The 23,557-nt window shown below is 43.8% G+C and overlaps 1 protein-coding gene across 1 annotated transcript in view; it reads right to left on the reverse strand.

The window, feature by feature from the left end:
• Nucleotides 1-23,557, reverse strand: part of TNRC6B (trinucleotide repeat containing adaptor 6B) — an 81,458-nt gene that overhangs the window by 42,615 nt on the left and 15,286 nt on the right. The window contains exons 4-10 of the mRNA XM_029955408.1: nt 20,909-23,257; nt 19,117-19,275; nt 17,492-17,667; nt 15,476-15,550; nt 14,348-14,393; nt 12,795-12,943; nt 7,769-7,894 (exon numbers count right to left, since the gene is read on the reverse strand). Coding sequence (XP_029811268.1) covers nt 7,769-7,894; nt 12,795-12,943; nt 14,348-14,393; nt 15,476-15,550; nt 17,492-17,667; nt 19,117-19,275; nt 20,909-23,257 — 3,080 coding nt within the window. The remainder of the gene's footprint in view (nt 1-7,768; nt 7,895-12,794; nt 12,944-14,347; nt 14,394-15,475; nt 15,551-17,491; nt 17,668-19,116; nt 19,276-20,908; nt 23,258-23,557) is intronic.

Here is a 23,557-nt window from a genome sequence, read left to right on the forward strand (position 1 = left end):
TGCCTTGCTCCCTGGGCCTCCTGCCCTTTGTTCTTGGCAGCAAACCTATACGCAGGGTCGTCCCATTCCAATGACTACTGGCTAAGTTTGTAATTCAGTATTAGGAAGCTTACATTCTCTAGAATCAGCTTTCTCAGTAGTAAAGGGGATATTTTGGGCCCACATGCCATCCTCCTGTCTTAAAGACTCAGGATTTGTGCAAGAGAGCGGAGTAGTCATTAATACACTCCCCTTAAAGGTCCCTAGCAGTCCTCAAAGATCACAGAAAGGCTCTGTGATTGTCGCAACTTGTTTCTCTGTGTAGGATTTAATCCGTCTCAACCTTTTTGGTTGAACAACTTTATTCTTAACGAAGATCACAAAAGCAGTGCAAAGTTTATTCTCACTTGATTTTCATTTAATCATTTAATACACATACAAGTCATCCAAAGTAGTGATTCTTCTCCCAGTCACCGGGTTGCACCAAACCAAATTCTGAAGACTCTTTCAACCTGCCTATTGCTTTGCAAGCCTCTGCTTGTTTTATGTTGTAATCCCCCCAGGCCAACTTGCACACATACCCATCCCTGCTTGCTACCCTCACGTTCCATCTTCTGAAAATACCCCTTTAAAATGTGAGTCATCAGAAAGCTTTCATCAGAAGACCCACTAGGTCTTCCCAGTGTATCTTTTTTTTTAGCAGAAGCGTTCTATGAACGCTTCTGGTTCACAGTCTCTGCCACATTCTCAAGAATATCTGCCGACCTTTCCTTTTGAGGCTTTCTAGTTTTTAGACTCTTGTCTGGATCTCACCAACTCATCTTCTTCCAAGATCGCAGCCACTTTTCACTTAAGCCATCAATGATATCATTTGCGGAAGTATTTGGGGTTAAAGGAATGGTTCTCCCAGCTCTTTCTTCCCTATTCTCTAAGAGATGCTGAGTGTTGCCAACCAATGAGAATATTTGTTTGATTTTCTATTTTAACAGCGGGACCCCTAACAAATGTGAGCTCAGGGTGAGCACACCACAGTGTACTGTGCCCCTGCACCAGATTTTTACTTTTTTTTTTTTAAACATTTACTTATTATTGAGAGACAGAGCACGAGCACAGGAGGGGCACAGAGAAGGGGAGACAGAATCTGAAGCGGGCTCCAGGGTCTGAGCTGTCAGCACAAAGCCCAACGTGGGACTCGAATTCACAGACCTCGAATTCACATGACCTGAGCTGAAGTCAGATGCTTAACCCACTGGGCCACCCAGGTGCCCCATCTCTGCACCAGTTTTATGGCCTGAATGAAGGACTTGGTATTTAAAAAAAAAAAAAAAGTAAAAAATTCAATAATATTTAAGCATTGATTATGGGTTGAAATGATAAATTAGATATACTGGCTTAAAGAATACATATTGTTAAAATTAATTTTACCCATTGCATCGTTTTTTTTTATTTTTTTAATTTATTTTTGAGAGAGAGACACAGAGGTTGAGCAGGGGGCTGAGGGGACAGAGAGAGAGGGAGACACAGAATCAGAAACAGGCTCCAGGCTCTGAGCTGTCAGCACAGAGCCCGACCCAGGGCTTGAACCCACAAACTGAGATCATGACCTGAGCTGAAGTCAGCCGCTTAACAGACTGAGCCACCCCGGTGCCCCATTGCTTCATCTTTCTTAATGTGGGTACCAAAACCTTGAAATTACATTATGGCGGTTGTATTATATTTTTATGGGACAGTGGTGCTCCTAGGCCATCGGCATTGTTTCTAATTTCCCTTCCAAAGGGAAAGGATTCTATGATTCATGGGAAATCTACTCTGCTTATTTTGTTTTCCAATCTGCTGGCCTCCAAAATAAATAGCCATTATCTGAGCTCTCCTTTCTTCCCACTTCTCCGTTCAGTTCTAAAAGCTCTACTGAACAAATCAGCTGACCTCTTGATCCACCCATTTCTCTTCAGTCTTGAGACTGTAGGACATCCTTTGCCAAGAGCCCATTCTCTCCACCCACCTCCTATCACTTGAAATTAGCTACAGAAACTACCATTCGGAGTAAAACCTGCGTGTGTCCAGTACCCTCGGAAACAAATCCATCTTAGGAGACAAATATAGGAGTCTTCATAGCGGCGCTGCTCCTAATAGCAGAAACCTGGAAACTACCCAAATGTCTGCTGGTAGTGGAAAAGATAAACGATGGCATATTCATGTAAAGTACTATATGAACCATAACCGCCCAAATCAACACGGGGAGATCTCAGAAAGTGTATCAAGTGAAAAAGGAGAGAGAGAGAGAGAGAGAGAGAGAGAGAGAGAGAGAGAGAGAGAGAAGGCTATAATCTGCAAGTTTTTGTGAAAAAGTGCAAAAAAAGCAAAATGAAACTATATTGTTTAAAGACAGATACAGAAAGACTATAAAGAAATGCCTCTGGCTGGTTCAGTGGGTGGAGTGTGCTGGCTCTTGATCTTGGGGTTTTGGGTTCGAGTTCCAAGTTGTGTGTAGAGATTACTTAAAAATAAAATCTTTTAAAAAAGAAAGAAATGCTAACACAAGGTATTTTTATACCTTAAATTTAATTTGAATGCAGCATTTCATATGTGCCATGAATTGACAGAACAACGATAAAAGTTGCACTTTGAGGACTTCCGTCTAGCTCTGCCCAAGATTTCTCTTCCCCAGACTGCACACGCACTGTCCTTCTCCAGTGAATACAAAAGGACCAGAGAGAAGCACCACTAGGCTCCTGGCAAATGGCTATTCGTCCCTGGGATGCAGAGTAATTAAAGTGCAGGTTTGCACATTCCTGTAGCAGGGAGTTAATTATTCTGGCTTAAAAGCCCTTCAATCTCCAGCTGGGCTGGAGAAAGGGACGATCTAGTTGGAGTCAATGCGGCATTTAACGAAGCACTGCAGGTGCAAAATGACAGCAATTTAAAGCAAGACAAAAGCCTGGCAGAATAAGTTACTTTCTGAATAGTTGAGTAACAGGAGGAAAAAGGCAAGGCAGAAACCCAAGGCCTGGAATATCTATAACAAATCTTAAAGATGAGTTTCATTGTCTTCTTTCTATGTTCACGTTGAATACTGACTGCCCCCAAAGGCAGTTAAAATGGATGTAAAATTTGATATTATCAAAAAACTTAAGTGTTCATGTACTTTGACCCATAAATTTCATTCTGAACAACTAAATTTGGAAAATAATGTGGGCAAAAGATGTATGTATAAGGATTGCAGATAAGATCTAAGTATGTGGGTTTCTCTACTGCATTATTTAGAACAGTGAAAAATTAGAAATAGTTTAACATCCAATAATGGGAGAAGAGAATGTCCCAGGAAATCAAAGTAAGTCTACGTGATGGAACATTATGCCGTCTTCATTAAGGACAATCAACAAGACTACGTAGTAACGGGGAAATATTACGCATGAAACAGTAGGATAGAGTGACCATGAATGTCATTATGGGAAAAGCATGCGTGTATATGAACAGTCTGAATAGGGGATTTTGTAAAAATAATCCCTGTCATTGCGTCTGGCTTGGGGGTTTCTGAAAGAATTTTTTCTCCATTATCCAAACTTTCAGTGTGGTTATTATATTGCCTCTACTTAAAAAAAGAAAAGAAAAGAAAAGAAAAAAAAAACTACCCACCAATTTTGTTTTTTAAAATATGGAAATGTTAGGAAAAACATCTGAAAAAACTGAAGTTTCCACTGTTTAATATTCTGCCCCCATTATGCATCAAATAAATGTTAACCACATTTTGCTAAACAAATCTCAAAAGTATAGAACACAAATACTTTTATTTTCCAAGCACAGCAGATACTTTGGTCATAAAGAGATTGGCGGCTTCTAAGTCTCTTAGACTAAGTTTTTTCCTCACAAGATTCCACTTTCTAAATCATTCTGAAATGCATCTTCCCATGACTTGACGCGTATTTACTCAAAATGCATGCCCCTGCACAGCTGTGGATGTTCGGGATCCAGCAGTGAACAAAGCAGACACAGACCGGCCACCGTGAACATCTGCACAGGCCCGGGGGTGGGGCCCGCAACGGCAGGGTGCCCTGCTGTCCACAGCCCCGCCTGGGAAAGCCTCTCTGCAGCAGAGATCTGAGGCAAATACGGATGGACCCGCATGGCAATCTGGGAGAAGAGTGTTCTAGAAGCATGCTTGGTGCGCTGGGGCCAGCTGACTGCAGAGTGGCGGGTGGAGGTGGCGGGAGGTCACCAAGAGCACCAAAGACCACAGCAGCGAGCTGGCTTTGTACTCTTTGTGAGAGGTCAAAGCAGGGACAGGATTCACCCTTAACTTTCTGTGATGCTAGAACAGCCCCACCTCTGCAGTACTCATTCCGCAGCCACTAGCCCCAACCAGGTGTGTCTATTTCAATTTAAATCAATTAAAATTGAAATTTCAGTTCTTCCACTCCACTGGTCACATTTCAAGTGATCAGGTGGCTAAGGCCTACCCTGGACAGCGCGGTTTCAGAGGACCAGTCAGAAGGCTGGGTGGGGAACACACTGGAGGCAGGCAGGGTCGGATAAAGCAGGGCAGGACCAGTCAGGGGACCATTTCCAGGAGAGAAACGGTGGTCGCTCGCCATGGTTCACGTTAGAGGAGGTGGTAGGAAAGGGTCAGATTCCGGACAAAGTTCTAAAGGGGGACTCACTACAGACAGACTGAATGTGGACTGTGAGAGGCCTCACCACTAGCTCTGTGGCGGGTGGCCTGAGCACCTGCAGAGCGGAAGCGCTGCTCACTTGGAGGAAGAGGATGTTTTGGAGGGAGGACGGGATGAAGCCACGGGCTCTGGTTTGGGCATGTGGACATGGAGTGCCGGCAAGGCATCCTAGCAGAGACGCCCAGAAGCCTGTGGACTGAGAGCAGAGCTCTGGGTGAAGACAGTTTTGGCACTGTCGGTACCTAAAGTCATTTGCTGGGTGAAACACCCAGCAGTGGCTGCCGATGGTGAGAAGTTCAAGGACCGTGACTGGGTCACTCTGATTTTTTTTTTTAATGTTTATTTATTTTTGAGAGAGAGAGGGAGAGTGAGAGCAAAAGCGAGCACATAAGCAGGGGAGGAGCAGAGAGAGAGGGAGACACAGAATCTGAAGCAGGCTCTAGGCTCCAAGCTGTCAGCTTGGAGAATCCCACGCGGGGCTTGAACTCAAGAGCCGTGAGATCATGACCTGAGCTGAAGTTGGCTGTTCAACTGACTGAGCCACCCAGGCACACCGATGTTTAAATGTTGGGGAGGTGAGAAGGGGCTTGTAAAGGAGATGGAGAAAGGCAGGTGGAGAACCAACATACAAGGTGTCCAAAAGCCAGGTGAGTGAAAAGTTTCAAAAAGGCCAGCATAACCAACCAGTCAGATGCCGCGGATGCGCAGAGTAAGAAGAGACTGGAGAACAGACCGCGGTATCCCACAACACAAAGGTCATCTGTGACCTTCACAATGTCTTAATTCCCACTGCTACCGCCTTACCTGCGCTCCGGGGCTCGCCTTGTAACTGAGCTCCTTTGCTCTAGTAAGTCTGCCATTCAAACATGTCCTCCACATTATTGTCAACAGTATTTTTCCAAAACCTAAGTCTTCCTACACTGCTGCTCAGCTGCACGATCTTGCCCGACACTACCTTGACTATAGCAGCAGCAGCTAAACCTTAGGGTGCAGATAAAATTCAGCAGGGGGTTACTAGGCCCTAACTAACAAGACTGTGTCTCCGTAGACTGCAGAAGACCTGGAAACTGTGTTTTTAAGAAGCAGCCCAGATAACGGTTACTAGGGACAGAGTCCAAATTCCTTAGCAAGGCAAACAAAGCTTTTCCAAATCTGGTGCCAAACTCCCCGACAAGTTTTTTCCTATTCCACTCTAGACAACATCTATATGCTTCAACAAGCGTAATCTAATTATTCAAACCAGCTGCATTTTCCCAAGCAGGCCGTGTTCTTTCAGCTCTTACTGCCCCTTGTCCTCCACGCTGTTCGTGCCGCACATTTAAGCCCAGCAGTGCTCAGCACACTCGGACACATTCTTCAAGCCCCAGCTTAAATGTCACTCCTCGTGTGCGGCCTCGGCCAGCTCCCCAACTGTGTCAAACATTTCTGTGTCACATTTATCGTGCAGCCTGTTTGCTGACCATTCTGCCATCGCCCCCAGCAACTCCAGGAGGCCGTGGGTTCTCCACTTGTGGGAGGCCCACTGCACACAGTCACTCCCCACAGGACTGTGGCCTGACATGCTGGAGGGCACTCCTGCAGGTACAAAGACGCTGCCACCGTGGAGTGCTGGGGAAGTCAGGAACGGCTCTTAGAGGGCAGACCACTCCCCGGGACCTGCAGAATGACAGGCACGTAGAGGGGTGAGGAAGGAGACACACAGGCCTCCCAGACACCAGGGCAGGACTGTGGGGACAAGAGGGCGGGGCGGCGAATATCCCTTCCGCTACTAAGACAGTTACAGACTCCATGTCAAAAACAGAATGTGAAATCTATAGGTTATGGTTTAAAAAAAAATACACACGTATCTTTGAAAGAAAGAGGGAGAGAGAGGGAGAGGAAGAGAGGGGGAGAGAGGGAGAGAGGGAAAGAGAGAGACAGAGAGATAGAGAATGTCTTAAGCAGGCTCCAAGCTCAGCACGGAGGCTGCCGTGGGGCTCAATTTCACGATCCTGGGATCCTGGCCTCAGCTGAAAGAAAGAGCCGGGTGCTTAACAGACTGAACCACCCAGGTACCCCTCAAATAAAATGTTTTAAGACTTTGTCTTAAAAGATATTTCAAAGAACAAAATAGCAACAAAAACTGACCCTTTACAATCTGTTGATTGGACCTAGTAAGTGCCCACCTCCCTACGCTTTTGTAGGATGGGATGGACTCAATGCTCTTGATCTTAGTTCATTGAAGGACCCTTCTAAGAAGACTAAGGTCACATGCTGAATCCTCACACGGGCTCACCAGCTTTTATACTGCCCTTCAAGACCCGTTTTCTCACAGACGTATGAGGGACTCCGGTAGACTGCCACAGTCTGTCACCTGCAGCCTGCCAACAACCCACTGCACTTCTCCTACTAAGAAATGGACCTACAGGGTTTCCGAAAGGACTGTATGCCCCACACAGAGCTGTTTGGTAAATAAGTCTCTGCCGCGTCATTTGTGCTGAACACACGCCCCTAGAGCAGCTAGTCAAGTACTTCAGCTCCTCAAAACTCCTCAGAACACCTCCGAGCCTGGCTATTCTCCCGGTCACCCGCAGGGAGTCCTCAAGGGCAACCGACCTCAGAACACTGGCACATCAGAATTTATACAGTAGTTTCAATTACATGCAATTAAAACAATTCATGCAGTTTTGGAAAAAATACAGAGAGGTCTAAAAGGAATATAATCATAATGCTTTTCATATAAAAGCATCTTTGTGTCTACAATACAATAAAAAAAGGACTTTGACATTTTGTTCTAAAAATCTTGATCTGAATTTTTTCCATTAAAATTTTTTTTAAATGTTTATTTTTGGGGCGTAGAGGGGCAGAGAGCAGGAGACACAGAATCGGAAGCAGGTTCCAGGCTCTGAGCTGTCAGCACAGAGCCTGATGCGGGGCTCGAACCCACAAACCGTGAGATCATGACCTGAACTGAAGCCGGATGCTCAGCCGACTGAGCCACCCAGGCGCCCCAAGACTTCTTACATTTGAGACATCTGGGTGACTGCTATTCCTTTACTGCCCACAAAACCGGTCAGTTGGGGACTGGTCACCACCTGTGCGGGCTTCCTGCCGGACCGTGGAAACATAAAGCCACTTACCTGGGGGGAGATAAACTGGGGAGGCACTTGTGCCCGGAGATTAGGAGAAGAATTTAGTGGCTGCACCGGCGTGTGCATACCTCTCGATTGTGCTGTGCTATTTCCGAACAGACCGTGATTGCCACCCTGCAAACGGAACAGCAGCAGTCAGGCTTTTTTGTTAACGTAAGAAAATGCAAACAATAAACAGTCCTGGCTTTCTATCCCTCAGAAGAATCATATCCTGTGTTCCGTGGAATCACAGAGTTTTATAACCAAAAATTCCCGGTCTTGGAATGCTTGGGAACATTATCCAAATCAAACCATGCACACAGCACCACCACCCCGTTAGTCTGAGGCACTCTATAACCAAAAGGCTTAAATTTGGTCAAATGTTTCAAAAAAAGCACTACTTTTTTTTTTTTTTTTGGAATTGAAAGGTATAGGCAATATACTATTTCTTTCAACTACTCTTTTTTATTTTGAAAGGAAAAAGTGAAAAACCATTCAGGGGGCACTAAAAAACACATTACTCACCTGTAACTTTTCATCCCAGTGTATGAATGTCAGTCTGGTTTAACAAAAGCTTAATTCCCTGGTTTCCGGAAGACTAACTCACTGGGCCACGTCTAGGCTGTTACAACTCAAGAGGGAGAGAACCTGGCTCCGTGAGGGCCCTCTGCGCTGACTCATTCTGGGCCGAGAAAAGCCCCTCAGCAAAAAGGCCGTATTTGACAACTTGACGCTGCTCCGTCTCAGGAAGGTTTCTACACCATCTTCAAGGCCCAGCTCAGAGCTCATCCTCATAAAGGAAGGCTTCCCCCAACTTTCTTCCTTGGCTCACATGCAAATTAACTGACCCACCTCTACGTTCTCAAAACACTTCAAGTCATTGTTTGACGGCATCCATCAGCAAATCTAGTTATAGTCATTGTCCATTCTGTCTTTCCACCACCAGCTAAATACTTCCTTCTCTGTATTCCCAGAACTCAATAAAGTCCTAGTCTGTAGGACGCCAACACCACGACCCACCAATTTCACATACGTGGCAACATGCCACCGCACATCCTTAGCGAGCTCAGCCGTACTACTGCCTATTCCAAGTCTGTGTATTCTGAACGGAAGTTAGCATCTTATCCCTGGCTTCGTGGGGATGAAGGTAATTTTAAGAAGAATTTTGTAACAGCACCATTAAGTTCTAGAACACTAAAGATATTTCAATGGCTTAATGATTCGAAATAGATTAAGGAACTGCTACTGGAAAATTAATGAACTTAAAAGTACTGAAAATAAAAATGGCTATGAACATAAAGTAGAAAAGGCCATCAAAACCTGTGTCTATGTCATAAAAGAAAATCAGAGATCCACCATGAATTTAAAATCTCCCAAAGGACTCTTTAAACATGAAAAGATCTTTAATTCTACAAACACTAATGTCTCCACTACCCGTCATACTAATCAAAACGGTCACTCTAAGGGGACGTGGCGTGGCTCTAACTTCTCTGAGTCATGGTAGCTGCTGGCTTACCTACTGGTCGCTCTCAAGAACACAAGAAACATCGGTTTCATTGAGAATTTTCTGCTCAGATCATTCCCATACTTCACTATCAAAGTAATGACCTTGTTATTAGATGCTAATTATTCATGGACTGGTCCTTGAATGGTGAGGATTCTGGTAGCTGAAGTCCTTGCCAGAATCCATTTTAACTGGCCCCAAACTGCTTTATGAGGATCATTTTAAATTCCAACTGCTCTTCTGATAACAAATATTAAAAGAAATTTAACTTTTTTAAGTTTTTATGAAATTAGGCCCTACCTGCACATTCCCAGTGGACAGATGCCTCCTAACCACACCGGAGGTTTCCGGTTTTCTTTATCAGCATCTCTAAAGCTGTACCAGGCCCTGTGACACATCCAGTATGGATAACAGTACAGATGAGTCAGCAGTAGTCTATCGGACACCTTCTCTCTTTTTAAATATGGAACCTGGCATTGTTCCTTATTTTCTTGGCTTAGAAGTAGTTATTTTGTCATACGTTTAGTGGCGATCATATAGATTCAGGTTTTTTTAAAAGCATATTTAGAAATTAGGAAAAACGATCATCAAATGCTTGTTTATATATTGACAAAAGTTAATCTGGTTATTTCTACAGCTTCACTGTTGTATGATGACCCGAGTCTAATATTTATTGGTGATATTTGCCTCGACTACAGTGTTTAACTCAGAAAGGCATATAAATTAAAAACAATATTACCGAGCTGACTGAAATCTGTGATTGGAAAATAAAAACCTCATGTTTTAATTTTTAATTAGGAAGTATATTAAGTCTGCATGAAAATGGTGTGAAAAAACCACGACCTAAATATTTAGTTGATTCACAATGGACACTGTAGCAAACTCACAGATTAAAAAACAAAACCAAAAAACCAAAAAACCCAACCCAAACCAAACCAAACCAAAGAAACCAAAGAGGAATGACCTTTTCTTAGTGTCCAGTGCATGGGTACTTTGGCTGGTTTATTATGTTATACTAAAAATTATATACTAATGGCATTTGATAAACATGTGATCCTGGAGGCATGTTTATAATCATCATTACTCAAGAGTGTCAGGGCTATTTTATACTTTGTCCTAAACAAAAAAGCCATGCAAAACCACTGATGTAATTATTTCTTCTATGTTTATATAAGCATCACACATCTATGTTCTCTAAGGAAACAGTAAGACAGTGAAATATAAAAAAAAAAGAAAACAAGAAATTACCCATAACTCCCAAACCAGAGATAACCAAGTGAATACACGGATATAACATGATCCATTTAAAAAATGTGCTAAGGCAACAATTAGAAGTGTATGAAAGACCTACGTGTAGCTCGAGGGCTATGGTGTGAGAGGTTTACGTCACCCTTTAACTTGTATGGGAAAGCCCTCACGCGGAAACAGAATGGATACAATTAATAATTAAATATCCTTCCGTGATATCTTGAGGTGAAAGCCACAGTGACAGGTACGTGGTCACAGAACTGTGGCTAGGAAAATATCACTGGAGTCACCGTCACAAGGGAACGGTCTCCAAATTCCTGGCTTCCTCCACGAGAACTACACAGGAGCTCTAGTGACAGTCCCTCGCGCTGCCCCAGGCCCGCAAAGGCGACGGAGAGGGTCTTAGTGGGGCCAGCCCCGCCAGTCTCACCCAGCGCACAGCCCTTCCTGGGGCCACGGAGACACATCCCTACGAAACGGGCTGCTTGCCACATGTGAGCAGTATCTAGTCTTCTCAAAGCTTCATTCCCTCATATCCAATTATCTTTATCTGGGTCATTACTATATTTTACACTTACGGACACTAGATTTTAAGACACTATAATGCTCAAATATTTACTCGTCCTAGTTTTGCCGCTGTTTTCTAATTAGACGTTTTATCAAATTGAAGACTTCAAATATATCACTTGCCATTCATTATAATGTTAAAAATGGCGAATATGCCACTAAGTTAGACGTCATAAGATACCTTTGTCGCCTCTTTATTTTCCTAAGCCAGTTATTGGTTAACTTATTAAATGTGAACTTATGACCAAAAATGAGAGGACTAAAGAAACAGATTTAAAATAAAATCCATGTTGAGAAAACATGAAGAGAGATGGGTTCTATGGGCTGAAAGATCTAAAGCCTAATACTTAGTATCATTCTGTGCATTCAGTAATCAACAAATTTCCCAAGACAGACAAAAGATGCAATAAACTGCAGACCAGGGCCAAGGCGAGGCCACAGCCGAGCAGTTATAAATTTGAGAGGCCTCTTACTTGTCTAGCAGCGAAGTTTTGGGGGTTGAGCCCTGTGCCGATTGCTCCAAGGCTGACGTTGGGTAGTGTGGAACCAGAGGGAGACAGCTTGTAGCTGGGAGAAGGGGAGAAGGGAGAGCAGGGAGCCTCATCCCCAAGGCACCCATCTTGATTGGAGAAAGGCAAAGTCAGCTGAAAAGTAGTAGGAGTTAGCCAATCACAATGAGTGTTGGTTAGTGAAGCAACAGAATGCAAGAAGGGACAAGAGAGAAACACTAGGAACAAACAGAGTTAGAGTGTATTAGCAATAAACGAGGATGGACTTCGGATCTGATAAGAGTCGTCACACTTGGCCCCAAAGGCACCATCTGTCATCTCTGACACAGACTTTTTTCTTATTCTCTAAGTCAATAACACATTCTGCCCATTGCATGAAGAAAAAATTGCCAGATACTTATTTTTATGCATCTAATACCGATTACTCTAACTATGTGGCTGCTAAAACAGAAGCCAGAGTAATCTTGTGAATCTGTTGCTGCCTGGACCAGCATCAGTGGTGTCAAAAATATGTTAGATCTAAAACTTTTAGTTTTAACTGCTTTCTGAAGACCAGGGCCATGGCAAATCCATATTCTGAATCAAGGAATGATCTCCTCCATTAGAATTGGTAAAAATCAAAACAAATAGGTATAAATGACTCGTTGAAATCAGTCACTTCAGAATCTGGACAGTAACTACTGTAACTAAAAATAGGTCACCAGGGAAATGGAGAAGGAGAACAAAGGAAGTCCCTTAGAAATATCAAAAGAGAAAGTTCTGGGCCATCTTGACAAAGCTAGAAGGCAAGGCCTTGGGAGATACAGATTGTTTGCACAAGATCCCAAATTTAATTTCTCATTACCCAGCAGCAGAAAAAAGAATTCAGAATAAATTTGTCTCTAAAATTTCTTCTACATGTTTTGAGTATGCATTTTTTTTCTGTTGTAAAGAGTCAGACCATATACCTCCTCCAAGTTTCATAAAATTTTCAGAAACTTAGACTCCTTCACAATACTCACACACTAAGGACAGATGGCACTACTTCCTGCCCAATCACCCGCTGACATCAACTGTTCTCATGTCACCACTTAAATGCAGGTGATGTCTGCGTTTTGCTCATTAATTCAGTAATTCTAAGCTTCCTCCTGGAATCGGCTATTAAAGAACAAATGGGAACCAAAGTGGTTCGCATGAATTATTGTCTCAGACAAAGGATTCAACTCACCTTCTCAAAATAAGGCCCACTATCTGTGGTTCCCATGTCTTTGGAATTAGGTGGACGGAACCCAGATCGATCCTTCCTCATGATATCATTAAAATCCCCGAGATTCATCGCTCTCTTGTCCACGTCAAATTTTTTATCTGGAAGGCTCCCTGAAAAGTAGCACAGAAGAAGTGAAAATTTTAAGAACCAATGTTTCCCTCGTGACCAGGAGTGACCAGTCCCACTTGCCTCCCGGGGGTGTCAGGGGTAAGATCGTAAGAGATCTCATTGGTTGAGGCTGCTGGGGACCCTCCCTGGAGCACATGTGGATCCTTCTGTTTCTTTTTCTGTTGCAGCTTATTTTCAATGGAAGGACTGAAAGAGAGACTTAGGGCCAGACTGGTAAAAATCTGACTAAAAAAGTATTCCGGCTGGTTGTTGACGTGTTTGAGGAGTATAACTGGCTCATAAAATCAAACGTCCTCAGTGAGAGAATGTGTCTCTTGCTACTATCTTAGCATCTGCTAGATAAATGGGTAGGGTTGGCTGTTGGGAATAAAGAGACACAGCTGAATTCAGAATTGAACACATTAAGTGAACAATGTGATTTCCAAGGTACCATGATTATTCCTCTTCAAAGCTCTGGAAATTTGCGATAGTACATGGACATATCAGTGCCCCTAGAACCTTACTTTTTCATTATTCTTAGATTTTCTTCTCTTTTCTGAAGTTTATTTACTTTGAGAGAGACAGAAAGAGAGACACACTTGTGGGCAAGTGGGGGAGGGGCAGAGAAAGGAGGAGAGAGAATCCCAAGCAGCCTCCGCGCTGAGAGCACACAGTCGGACTTGGGGCTCGACCTCACAAATGATCAGATCATGACCTGAGCTGAAATCAAGAGTCAGACGCTTAACCGACTGAGTCACCCAGGTACCCTGTTATTCTTAGATTTTAAAATATCATACATGAAAGACTATTTCCCTTATGACCCAGAACTGTTTTCCTTTCTTCTTGGTTTGGTTCTTTTTATGGTCCTCGAAGTGAGCAACGGCATCACAGCGAGGCGTCCACAGACTAAGGGCTGGTCCAGCATCTGCTCCGCTTGCACGGGGAGCACGGGGAGCACGGGGAGAGCTCATCAGTAATGAAACCTCTCAGGGAAGACACGACGAGAAATCTGAGAACGGAGTCTGGCAGGGCCACACACCAGAGTTTTTAAAATCTGTATTAGTTCCCAGTATTTAAAAACCAAGATGTCAATTTACGTATGAATTGCTGAACAAAGTGGGCCTTTACCCCTCATGGCAACAACTGCTAAGGGTGGTCAAGGCTGATTCTTTTAGGTGGTACACCTGCTCCCCACAGCTAACAGGTGGCCTTCAAGCCCCAGTTTCTCATCCCCAGCACACACCACTCCTTCATGTTACTTTCTTGGATCCTGCATCCCCACCTAGTGTATAGGACAGTCCTTCATGTCTGCTGACTCGCACCCAGCCCAGTCAAATGGAGCCGCGAACCAACATGACACCATTAACAACAATATAGTCCATTCACATAAGTGAAGTGATACACACCTACAGACAAATCCATTTTGCTGCTTGGGTTATCTTCAGTTTGACTCTGAAAAATAAGCAACGGTGCAGGAGGATTAAAGGTTTGAATTTAATATCTGAATCAGTGGGGGGCAAAGGGCATCGTTTATGTGAGAGTGACGGCTTACACCGGCACCACACGAGGTCGCTGACGCGGACCTTACACGGTAATGATGACAAGATCATCCGTTATTTGACTAATTTGATTGCTATTGGTGTCTACATTTCTAAATTCAATTTTCACATAGAATTAGCTTCAGTAATTCTATGGACAGGGCAACAGCTAAATAGCTGCTTAGAGAAATAAAACCCTGTCCCCAAGTTCCAGTCGGCTCAGGATCAAATTCCAGGAGTGTCAGCCAAATGATGACAACTTCTTCTCGTGACTTGTCAAGTCATCAAATCTGGAAATGTGCAGCCAAGTCAAGTCATTTGTCTTTTGGCAACCAGGGACGGGGTGTCCCCACGATGCTCCCAGGAGATTAAAAAAAAAAAAAAAAGAGGGAGAGAAATCCTACAAGAATTCCCTATATAATTAGTTATAAATAGTTTCTCTAGTTACTTTGCGGTTGTTGTCATTTTCAAAATTATAGTATGAAAACTGGTACAGTAGTAGTCAGGGAAAATTATGTAAGTTTTAAGGGCCTGGCTCTTTTTCCCCCTAACCATCTAAGGAAAAGGGTACAAATTCAAAAGTCATAACCTTTAAATATTGGAGTGTTTCATTAAAAATAAGAACAAATACTGTTTAATCCAAATGAGAAATATAGTTTAGCCAGTTTCCAAATTTGTAATTTTATTTTTTTTTTAATTAAGACAAATTTAAAGTTTATTTATTTATTTTGAGGGGTGGGGAGGGGCAGAGAGAGAGAGGAAGAGAGAGAATCCCAGGCAGGCTCTGCACTGTCAATGCAGAGCCTGATGCAGGGCCTGAACCCATGACCTGTGAGATCATGACCTGAGCCGAAGTCAAGAGTCAGACACTTAACTGACTGAGCCACCCACGTGCCCCTAACTCTATAATTTTGAACTATATGTGGCAGTGGTCTTAACATTTGTGCTGAAAGTAAAGGCTGGGATAGATTACACATAGGAGAAAATGAAACTCACCAGCAACCCCATATTTGAGAACTGTTTGGCAAGAGGATTCATCCACGAATCACTGTTTCCTCCTTTCAGCGAGCACTAAGGAATGAAATGTGCAACCTCAGAACCAAACGTTTTACTTGATCTCACTTCATAGCTGAGTTGCATTTAAGTACTGATTGAAAATGCGGAACCAACAGTTTACCTTCTTGAACCCAAATTTCCCTCTTTGTGGTTATTTTGATATTTTCAGTTAGTCTGAAAGAATAATATGCTTTAGTTCTACGTTTTCATTCTTATTTTATTCATCACACTGAATTAGAAGTAACTGGAAAAATATACGGTCAGCTGGTATTTTTTACCTTACAGAAGGTCAATATCAGATTTTCTAAAATACAGTGTTCACATGGTAGTACTTTCCCTTTTAGTATCTTCTTGTAGCTCGAGCCAGTTTGTAGTAGAAGAAAAGAAAGACTTTGATGCTAGTGCCTATTATCTGGAAAATAAATAGGCACCAACCTATTTAAATAGGCTATTTAAACTGGTCATCAGTCTGTGTGCAGATACCGTGAGGACTCATCTGTGTAGCACTTCATCTGCCTGTTTCATAGTATAAAGGACATGAGTCCCCAGGGGGAAAGACGCCGAGCAGAAGACACCATCCCTGATCTTACCGTAAAGCAAGGCAGACGTGAGTTTTTGTTTCCTAAGGGACAACCTAGTTTCTCCCTGACAAGGACACCCAACATGAGCTCCACTTTTACTTCTACAGAGAAGGCAGGTTAGACTATGATGCGGACCTGGTGGGGGGAGGGGGTGATGGGACTTTGTGCACTTGTGCATTCCACAAATAAGAACTGTGTTTCAATGGTACAGGTTATGTCGATGTTATTATTCTTGGAAGTAAGTAAGTTCACGTAAGTTCAGTTACAGGTTTTAAGGTCAAAAATCCATCAATGGAGGGAGGGGAGAATTGGTAGTTTTTGCTTAATGTGAATGGAGTTTCAGTTTTGCAAGATGAAAAGTTTTGTGTCTAGATGGTGTTGATGGTCACACAAGATGAATGTACTCAGTGCTACTGAACTGCGTGCACTTAAAGATGGTTAAAATGGTACTTTTTACATTATCTGTATCTGTTTCACAATCAGTTTAAAAAAAAAAAAGGCCCCTGGATACAAAAGATCAGAATCGTCAGTCACAGAGCAGAAACACTGAACCCCCACTGAACTGAATCGATTATGTCTTGCGGCGGCCTGCGTGGGTGGGCACCTTCTCCTTGGTCACTTCCGGGTGTAATCCATCTCCCTCCACTGCCTTTTCATTCAGTCTCACTGGGGATTTGTAAATGACAAAAACAAGGCCACAACAAGCCAGGGGAGAAGTTTACTGAGTAATTCCTTTTGTGATTAGGGTGAATAAAAAGAAGTCTCCGAAGGGAAACTGGTAACTGTTCTAGATGGAAAACAAAGTCTGCATCGAATTATCACATAAAAGGAGCAGTGGACTTGCTCCAAGATACGGAAAGCAACAGCTTTAGAACACAGCGTGGCCCGGGATGCAGACAGGTCACCTGGTCGCTGCCTCAGGCCTGTGTACCAGCACTTTGCTTTGCGGGGAGAGTGGTTCTGGGTTTTGGAATTTCCCAGATTGGATAAAAACCAATCATGCTGATGCCATTGGAGAAGCTGCCTTACTTTGGTTTCTCTTCTATATATCATGAGGACTTACCCTAAGGTCTTCCTTGGTTTTAGAATACAAAGTATAAAGCCTTGAAAGCTTCCATAGAAATATATGAAAACTAAAAGTGAAAAAAAAATCTCCTGTCTCTGAAAATTCCACTTTACTCACGGCAACAGCTCTGAGGTTCGAGGTTTCAAGGTCATGGGGAAGGAAGGTGAAGAGTAAAGAGGAAGTACTTAATTTGCTCTTAAGAAAATATGTCCCCCTTACTTAGGACCTCAGGGCTCCTTCCATGAGGAAATTCTCGGTTCTGCCTTCTAAGAATGAAGAAACAACTCGAACATTTCAAAAGTGGGGTACCTTCATTTGCTTCTTTCCTCCTTGTCCCCAGCTTGCTGAGTTGTGGGAGGAAGCACTTCCCTGAGAGCCGGCGGTGTTCCAGACTCCTCCCTCCTCCTCCTCTTCCCAGCTGGGATGGCGAGTTCCCGGCACTGGACCATCACTCTCCCCCCAGCCGTCTTGCATAGATTTGGAATCTTTAAGAAAACAATGGGTGGACTGTATGCAACAGCTACACAGAACAGTAACCACACGACCGGCCCGTACCAATGTGGCGCTCTGGGGTACTTGTCATCTTACCTAATCCATCTATACAGCAAGGCAAATATTCGAGCCCTTTCCACATTCATATCACCTAGACAAAGGATAACTATAGCTTTGATTACAGAGGAACCTGAAGAATAGAAGACTTTCTTAAAATCTGGAGAGAAGTGCAAATTTTGTGGTGCAGGAAGGGTGATTCTGAGGTTGGGAAAGACACATAAAAATCCTGACAATACTGCTGAAGTGCCTCCTTGTGCCAACGGTCTGGTTAATATCTTCCACCAGCATTTTGGATCTATTTCAAGTCTATGGTATGGTATTTCCCATGACAATACAACCAGTTTTACAGTGAAAATCATGATGAAATCAAGGTCTTTATAAAGCTGTTGCTATGAAGTGCAGGAGATTGATAATTTTTAAAATGCAGTCAAATTACACAGGCACAAGAATGAATTTCTACATTACAACAAAGATTGTACTTCTTATTGGGCACTAGAAGAGTCAGAATTGTCATACAATAAAACTGGCACAGAATTTATTATTCTTATTCAAATTTTAAGCATTCAATATGACTTTAAAAAAATGAAGATAATTAAGTCTGCAATACGGCAAAAAAAAAAAAAAAAAAAAAGAGATGTTGGAATACTTTTTAAGAAAACTACAAACAAGTGAAAATGGGCACTTGAAACTGAATTTTTCAACCGAGGAACTTCCAATGAGACATTCCATAGCATCGGTTTACAAAGTTTTGCAAATTACTGTGACAACACGTTGCCAGCTGGATCAAATAAAGCTTAGACTTTCAATGATTATGAATAAGTGTGACATGCTTTGTGTAAAAAATTCAAACGAAGCAATCTTTGTTGGGTTCGAGAAACCCTCAATGTTCCTGTGTGGGTGGAAGTATGAGGAGAGACAAAGGGACAAGGAGGAAACAGAAGGGGGAAGTGACTGAGCAGCAGAGACGATGTTCCACATGAAAAGCCAGGAAAGTCTTTTTAAATTACACTAACCAAGGGGCAGAAATGCAAAACAGACATGGCGAGCACTATTTAAGTTACTGGCAAAAAACCAAAAAAAACCCCAAAAAACAAAACAAAACAACAAAAAAAACCCAGTACCACACCAACATTTCAATTCTGGCCAGATACTAAACCTAACTTAAAATAAAATCAACAAAATTAACTTATGACTTTTAGTTCAATGTAAACATGTTAAGATACCCAAAGCTAAGTCATGGCCATTTGTTACTAATCATCCATTAAAGGTTCACAGTCCTGAATCTCACTGAAATGACAATTTAAACATTACGACAGCCCTCACAAAAATGTCTGACCTCCAAATTACTGGAAAATGCCTTGCAGATTACGCTCTAGACTTACTAGGTTTCATGGCATTTGGAGCGTTGGAGGGTGTGCTCCCCCAGCCCGTGGTCGATGCTCCCGCGTCGTCCATTTCGCCCCACCCAGGGCTGCTCTCATTCGGCTCACCCCAAGCTGAAGTACCATTATCTGGAGCAGGTGGTGTGCTTTTGCTCCAGACTGTAAAGAAAGAAAATGTGTCTCTAAGAATGATCTGTTAAATGAAAGATCCCAACATCCACGGGTGGGAGGTAGGGAGAAGGGGGAAGGAACAGGCACTCCTATGTTCTGCTCGTAGAGATACAAATAAATGGGTCTCCTCCTCGTACGGGGCGTACCTGGTATTGTTGCTTTAACTCTGGGGCCCGGAATTCCACTGCCAGGAAATTATACCACAGACATACTTGTAAAGTACACGAAATGATGTGTACGGCAACGCTCTGTCGCTGTTGGGAACCCTTTGGAAGCAACCCAAATACCCATCAAAAAGGGGCTAGTCAGACCAACTGTGTCACGCGTGGACTCAACACTGTCCACGAAACAGAAGACAAAGCGTACGTGCTAACATGGGAAGTTTTAAAGTGTGTGAAAAAGGCAAGGTGGAGAACAGCAATCCCTTCTGTCTACAATCTGTAAAGGGGAGACACATTTTGCTATCGGTAAGGAACAAAATTTTTAAATGAGACATAAAACTCTTAAGAGATTACCTGTGGGAAGAGACCCTAGGGGCTAAGATTCTTTTATTTATTTCATTTTGCTTTTCTGTACAGCTTGAAGGTTTTTACTATATGGATAATTGGGTTTTCTTTTTTTACATGTTAGCAGATTTTATGCTAGATAGAAAATTAATGAACAATCTTTATCTCCTCCCTCAATCTTTCCAATATCTGGGGGGTGGAAGGGACAGAACGAGTTAAAAACAATCATTCTGTAAGTGGCCATACCTGCATTCACTGAACTCTCCCCAAGATGTACTTGGGGAGTGGAAAACTAAACATGATTAATTTTAATTAAAAAACAAAAACAAAAGGAAAAAACACCCCACCTGAACAGTGCATTCCCTTAGTTTTTTGAACTCTATGCTTTATGGGGACATCCAAGTGGGCAGTGCCAGAAGGGATTACGAGCACTACTTTTAATTTATCAGGAATGAGGTTTCTTCTCAAATGAAGGAAGAAGAAAAGTTTAATTCTGGGCAAATGATTATCAGGAGAGAACAATTTCTTTTACAAAGGACTTCACTTCCAGAGTGATCATTAAAAATAACCTGGAGAGTGACTGAGAGCCTTCCAGACCCCAGCTGCGGAGCACTCCGACGGCCCCCGCAAGAGCAACACGAGAGATTTCCCTTCGCTGGGGACGGAGAAAACACCGAGATGTGTCCTCGGGCAGAACTCGAATGGAAACCAAGTCTATTTCTGCTACAATTTTAATTCTTCGTTTTAAAACCTGGAGTATAGTTTGTTTAGTGAGATATATTTTTTGGATTCTGCAGACCAATACAACGACAAAAACAAAATCCAAAAACCAAAAAAACCCAACCCACACAAAGCATTTTTAAAAAACCCCTAAGCCTTGGGAGACTAACACAGGGATGCTATCTTTTTCCTTCTGCCAAGAAAGAGCATTAAGTGTGCCACCAGCATCTGTTACTGCTATCATCTTATAAAAAGAGAGATTCTGTTAACAGCAGAATAGGGTTAGTGTAGGAAAGATTTCCAGAACAAGGCTATCTGAGTAAATGAAGCTTAATAAAAATGCCCTGCTTTAGGATTTCTCTTCATCAAACCCACAAGGAAAAGCCGCTGCCTACCTGATGCTGATTTACTGGTCATCGGGGTAGGCAGGTTTGGTTCTCGAGGTGCTGGGCCCCCTTGGGAATTCTTATCCCACAGATTCACATTCTTGTAGTTATAGCTGTTAGGGTCTCCCCATGCCGAAGTGCCATCATCGATGTCCATTTTCCGACTAATTGACTGCGGGGATGGTTCTTCCCAACCACTGGGTTCCTCATCCTTAGGGGCTACTGGCTGTGGCCCGCTGCTCCAGTTGGAATTGGAAGGTCGTCCGTTGCCTGGAGGTGCTGGGGGCGGGCCTCCCCATGAACCAGAAGCCTCTGGTTGCGGGGGCGGGGGCTGCTGCGGCGGCGGCTGCTGTTGGTGCTGCTTATTCCAGGAACTGGGCTGTCTGCCTGGCTCAGTCCACGCTGGAGACCTTTTGCAATCCTCCCACCCACCTTTGGAAGCCAGGCTCGTATTCCCACTGTTCCCCCAAGTTCCGATTTCGTTCTGCCCTCCTTCGCCCCACCCAGACACAGGTTTACCTGCAGGACTTTCCCAACTGCTGTTTTTTGCCTGATCGACTTCCTCTCCCCAACCATTCTTCCCAGAAGTCCATCCTTGATTGGGCTGGCGTCCCCCTCCCCACCCCTGATCCTTGCTGGAGTTCTCATTCCAAGAGGAAGAGGTCTTTTCATCTGGTCGTCCGCCTCCCCAGTTGGAAGAATTGTTGTTCTTGTAGTCATTCCAGCCTCCTGTGTTCTTGGGGTCCTTCCACTCTGTAGAGGCTGAGAGCTCCCCCCATCCAGACTTCATTTGATTGCTTTGGCTGGGTGCGTCTCCCCAGCCCCCTGAGTTCTTGGTCTGTGTGGCAGCGCTCTCCCACCCCTCAGTTCCTTTGTCAGATTTCCCCTCGGGCCTTGGCACCTCTTCAATGTCCCACACTGTGTCCTGCTTAATTTGAGTTTGGCCCCAGCCAGTGTTTGAGAGCACCCTGGGGTCCAAATCAGTTCGGCTCAAAAGAGTCTGTAAGACAGCCTGACAATCAGGATGTGTGGGCCGGTATGACCGACGGCCAGAATTATGACTGTCACTACTTCCTGCTTTGTGGTTGCTTCCAGTGCTTTGACCTCCAACTTCACTTCCTGTGGAGCTGGAAGATCTTCCCCAACAGGGAGCCTGGGCATTGCCTTGGTTTTCAGGGAGGGGGTGGCCCTTTTGATTGTCCCATGCTCCAGTGCTAGAATTTGGTTGGTTTGGACCACTCCATTCTCCAATTTTCAACTCCTCAGACCCAGTCGGCTGTTTCCATTCTCCCTGAGAGACCCCAGATGTCATTTTGTTCCCTTCACCCCATTTGTTGTCATTAGAGTCCTGAGGGCCAAAGTTCCAGGACCCACCCGTAGACCTGTTATTGTTGTCCCAAGAGTCATTTTTTGACCCAGTTGATTTCTGAACAGAAGCTCCTTTCCAGGAGTCCTCTCTATCCTTTCCATTGTTCCCATTGTTTCCAGAATTGCTTTGTCCAGAGGCTGTGTCAGTTCCAGAAGGCCCCCTAGCTGCACCCCAAGATCCAACACTCCCAGTCTTTCGATCTCCAGTGCTTTGTGAAGGGGCATCAGTGCTCCTGGAGGCGTTCCCCAAGCCCATTCCAAAGGGCATTCCCTTATTCTCCAAGGGGTTTGGTGAACTTAAGTTCAAGGAGTTAGTGTTTCCATTTTTTGGTCCATCAGTGTTATGAATTTGAGCCTGTTCTCTGCCAGAGACAACAAAATTCACACCCGCATTTTCCATCTTTGACTGCTGTTCCCTGGATGCCTGACCGACTGTGCTAACCTGTGCACTGGAATTACCAGTATCCGTTTCCAATGCCCCTTTCCTAGGATTTCCTTCTTGGACCAGCGCTGGCCAGGCAGATGGGTTGCTATTTGGGTTAAAGTTGCTGAAGCCAGAGCCAGGTCCAATTCTATCCTGACCACTCACATTCCTCCAATTTCCTAGTCCATTGTTGCTCTCTGTAGTAGAGTTGGAAGATTGAACAGATTTAGTCTTAGGGTCAGATTTCCAGACCCCAAGATTACATTCGTTCCCAGAACTTGCAGACTGGCACTGGCTCCCTTTTCCTTTGTTACTAGTGGTGCTTCCTGGCAGAGTGCTCTTCTCAGAGCCAGGGTTCGAGGCACTGTTGTTATCGGTGGTGTTTTCGGAAGAAGACTCAGTGTCTTTGCTGGCAATACAAGGCCACTCTTCCATGTCAGACCCGTCTACAATCACCTTGTCCCAGATGTGAATTGGGTTGGGGGAGGCGCCGTTGTTGGAGGAGGCTCCCGGGCCCCAAGTGGAATTTGCATAATTTGAAGCAGCAGCACCTCCAAGGGTTGACTCTGGGGAAGAGATGGTCTTATCAATCACAGCGACACACGCACGCTCTATCAACACCTCAAGCTCAGACCGCCCCTGAGAGAGCTCACCACATTTCCTCACAAACTCACTTCTCTACCCAGTTGCCTGTCCTGGTAAACCAGGTCACACCTGTCTTAGTCATCTCTTCTCTTTCGTCTTGCCTGGTTGGTGTGTTTGCTAGGTGTAAATATCCCCTTATCATTTTTTTTGAATGTTTATTTTTCAGAGAGCTAGAGACAGAGCACGAGCAGGGGAGGGGCAGAGAGAGAGGGAGACACAGA

Source organism: Suricata suricatta, chromosome 10, assembly GCF_006229205.1.
Source record: "Suricata suricatta isolate VVHF042 chromosome 10, meerkat_22Aug2017_6uvM2_HiC, whole genome shotgun sequence".
NCBI lineage: Eukaryota > Metazoa > Chordata > Mammalia > Carnivora > Herpestidae > Suricata > Suricata suricatta.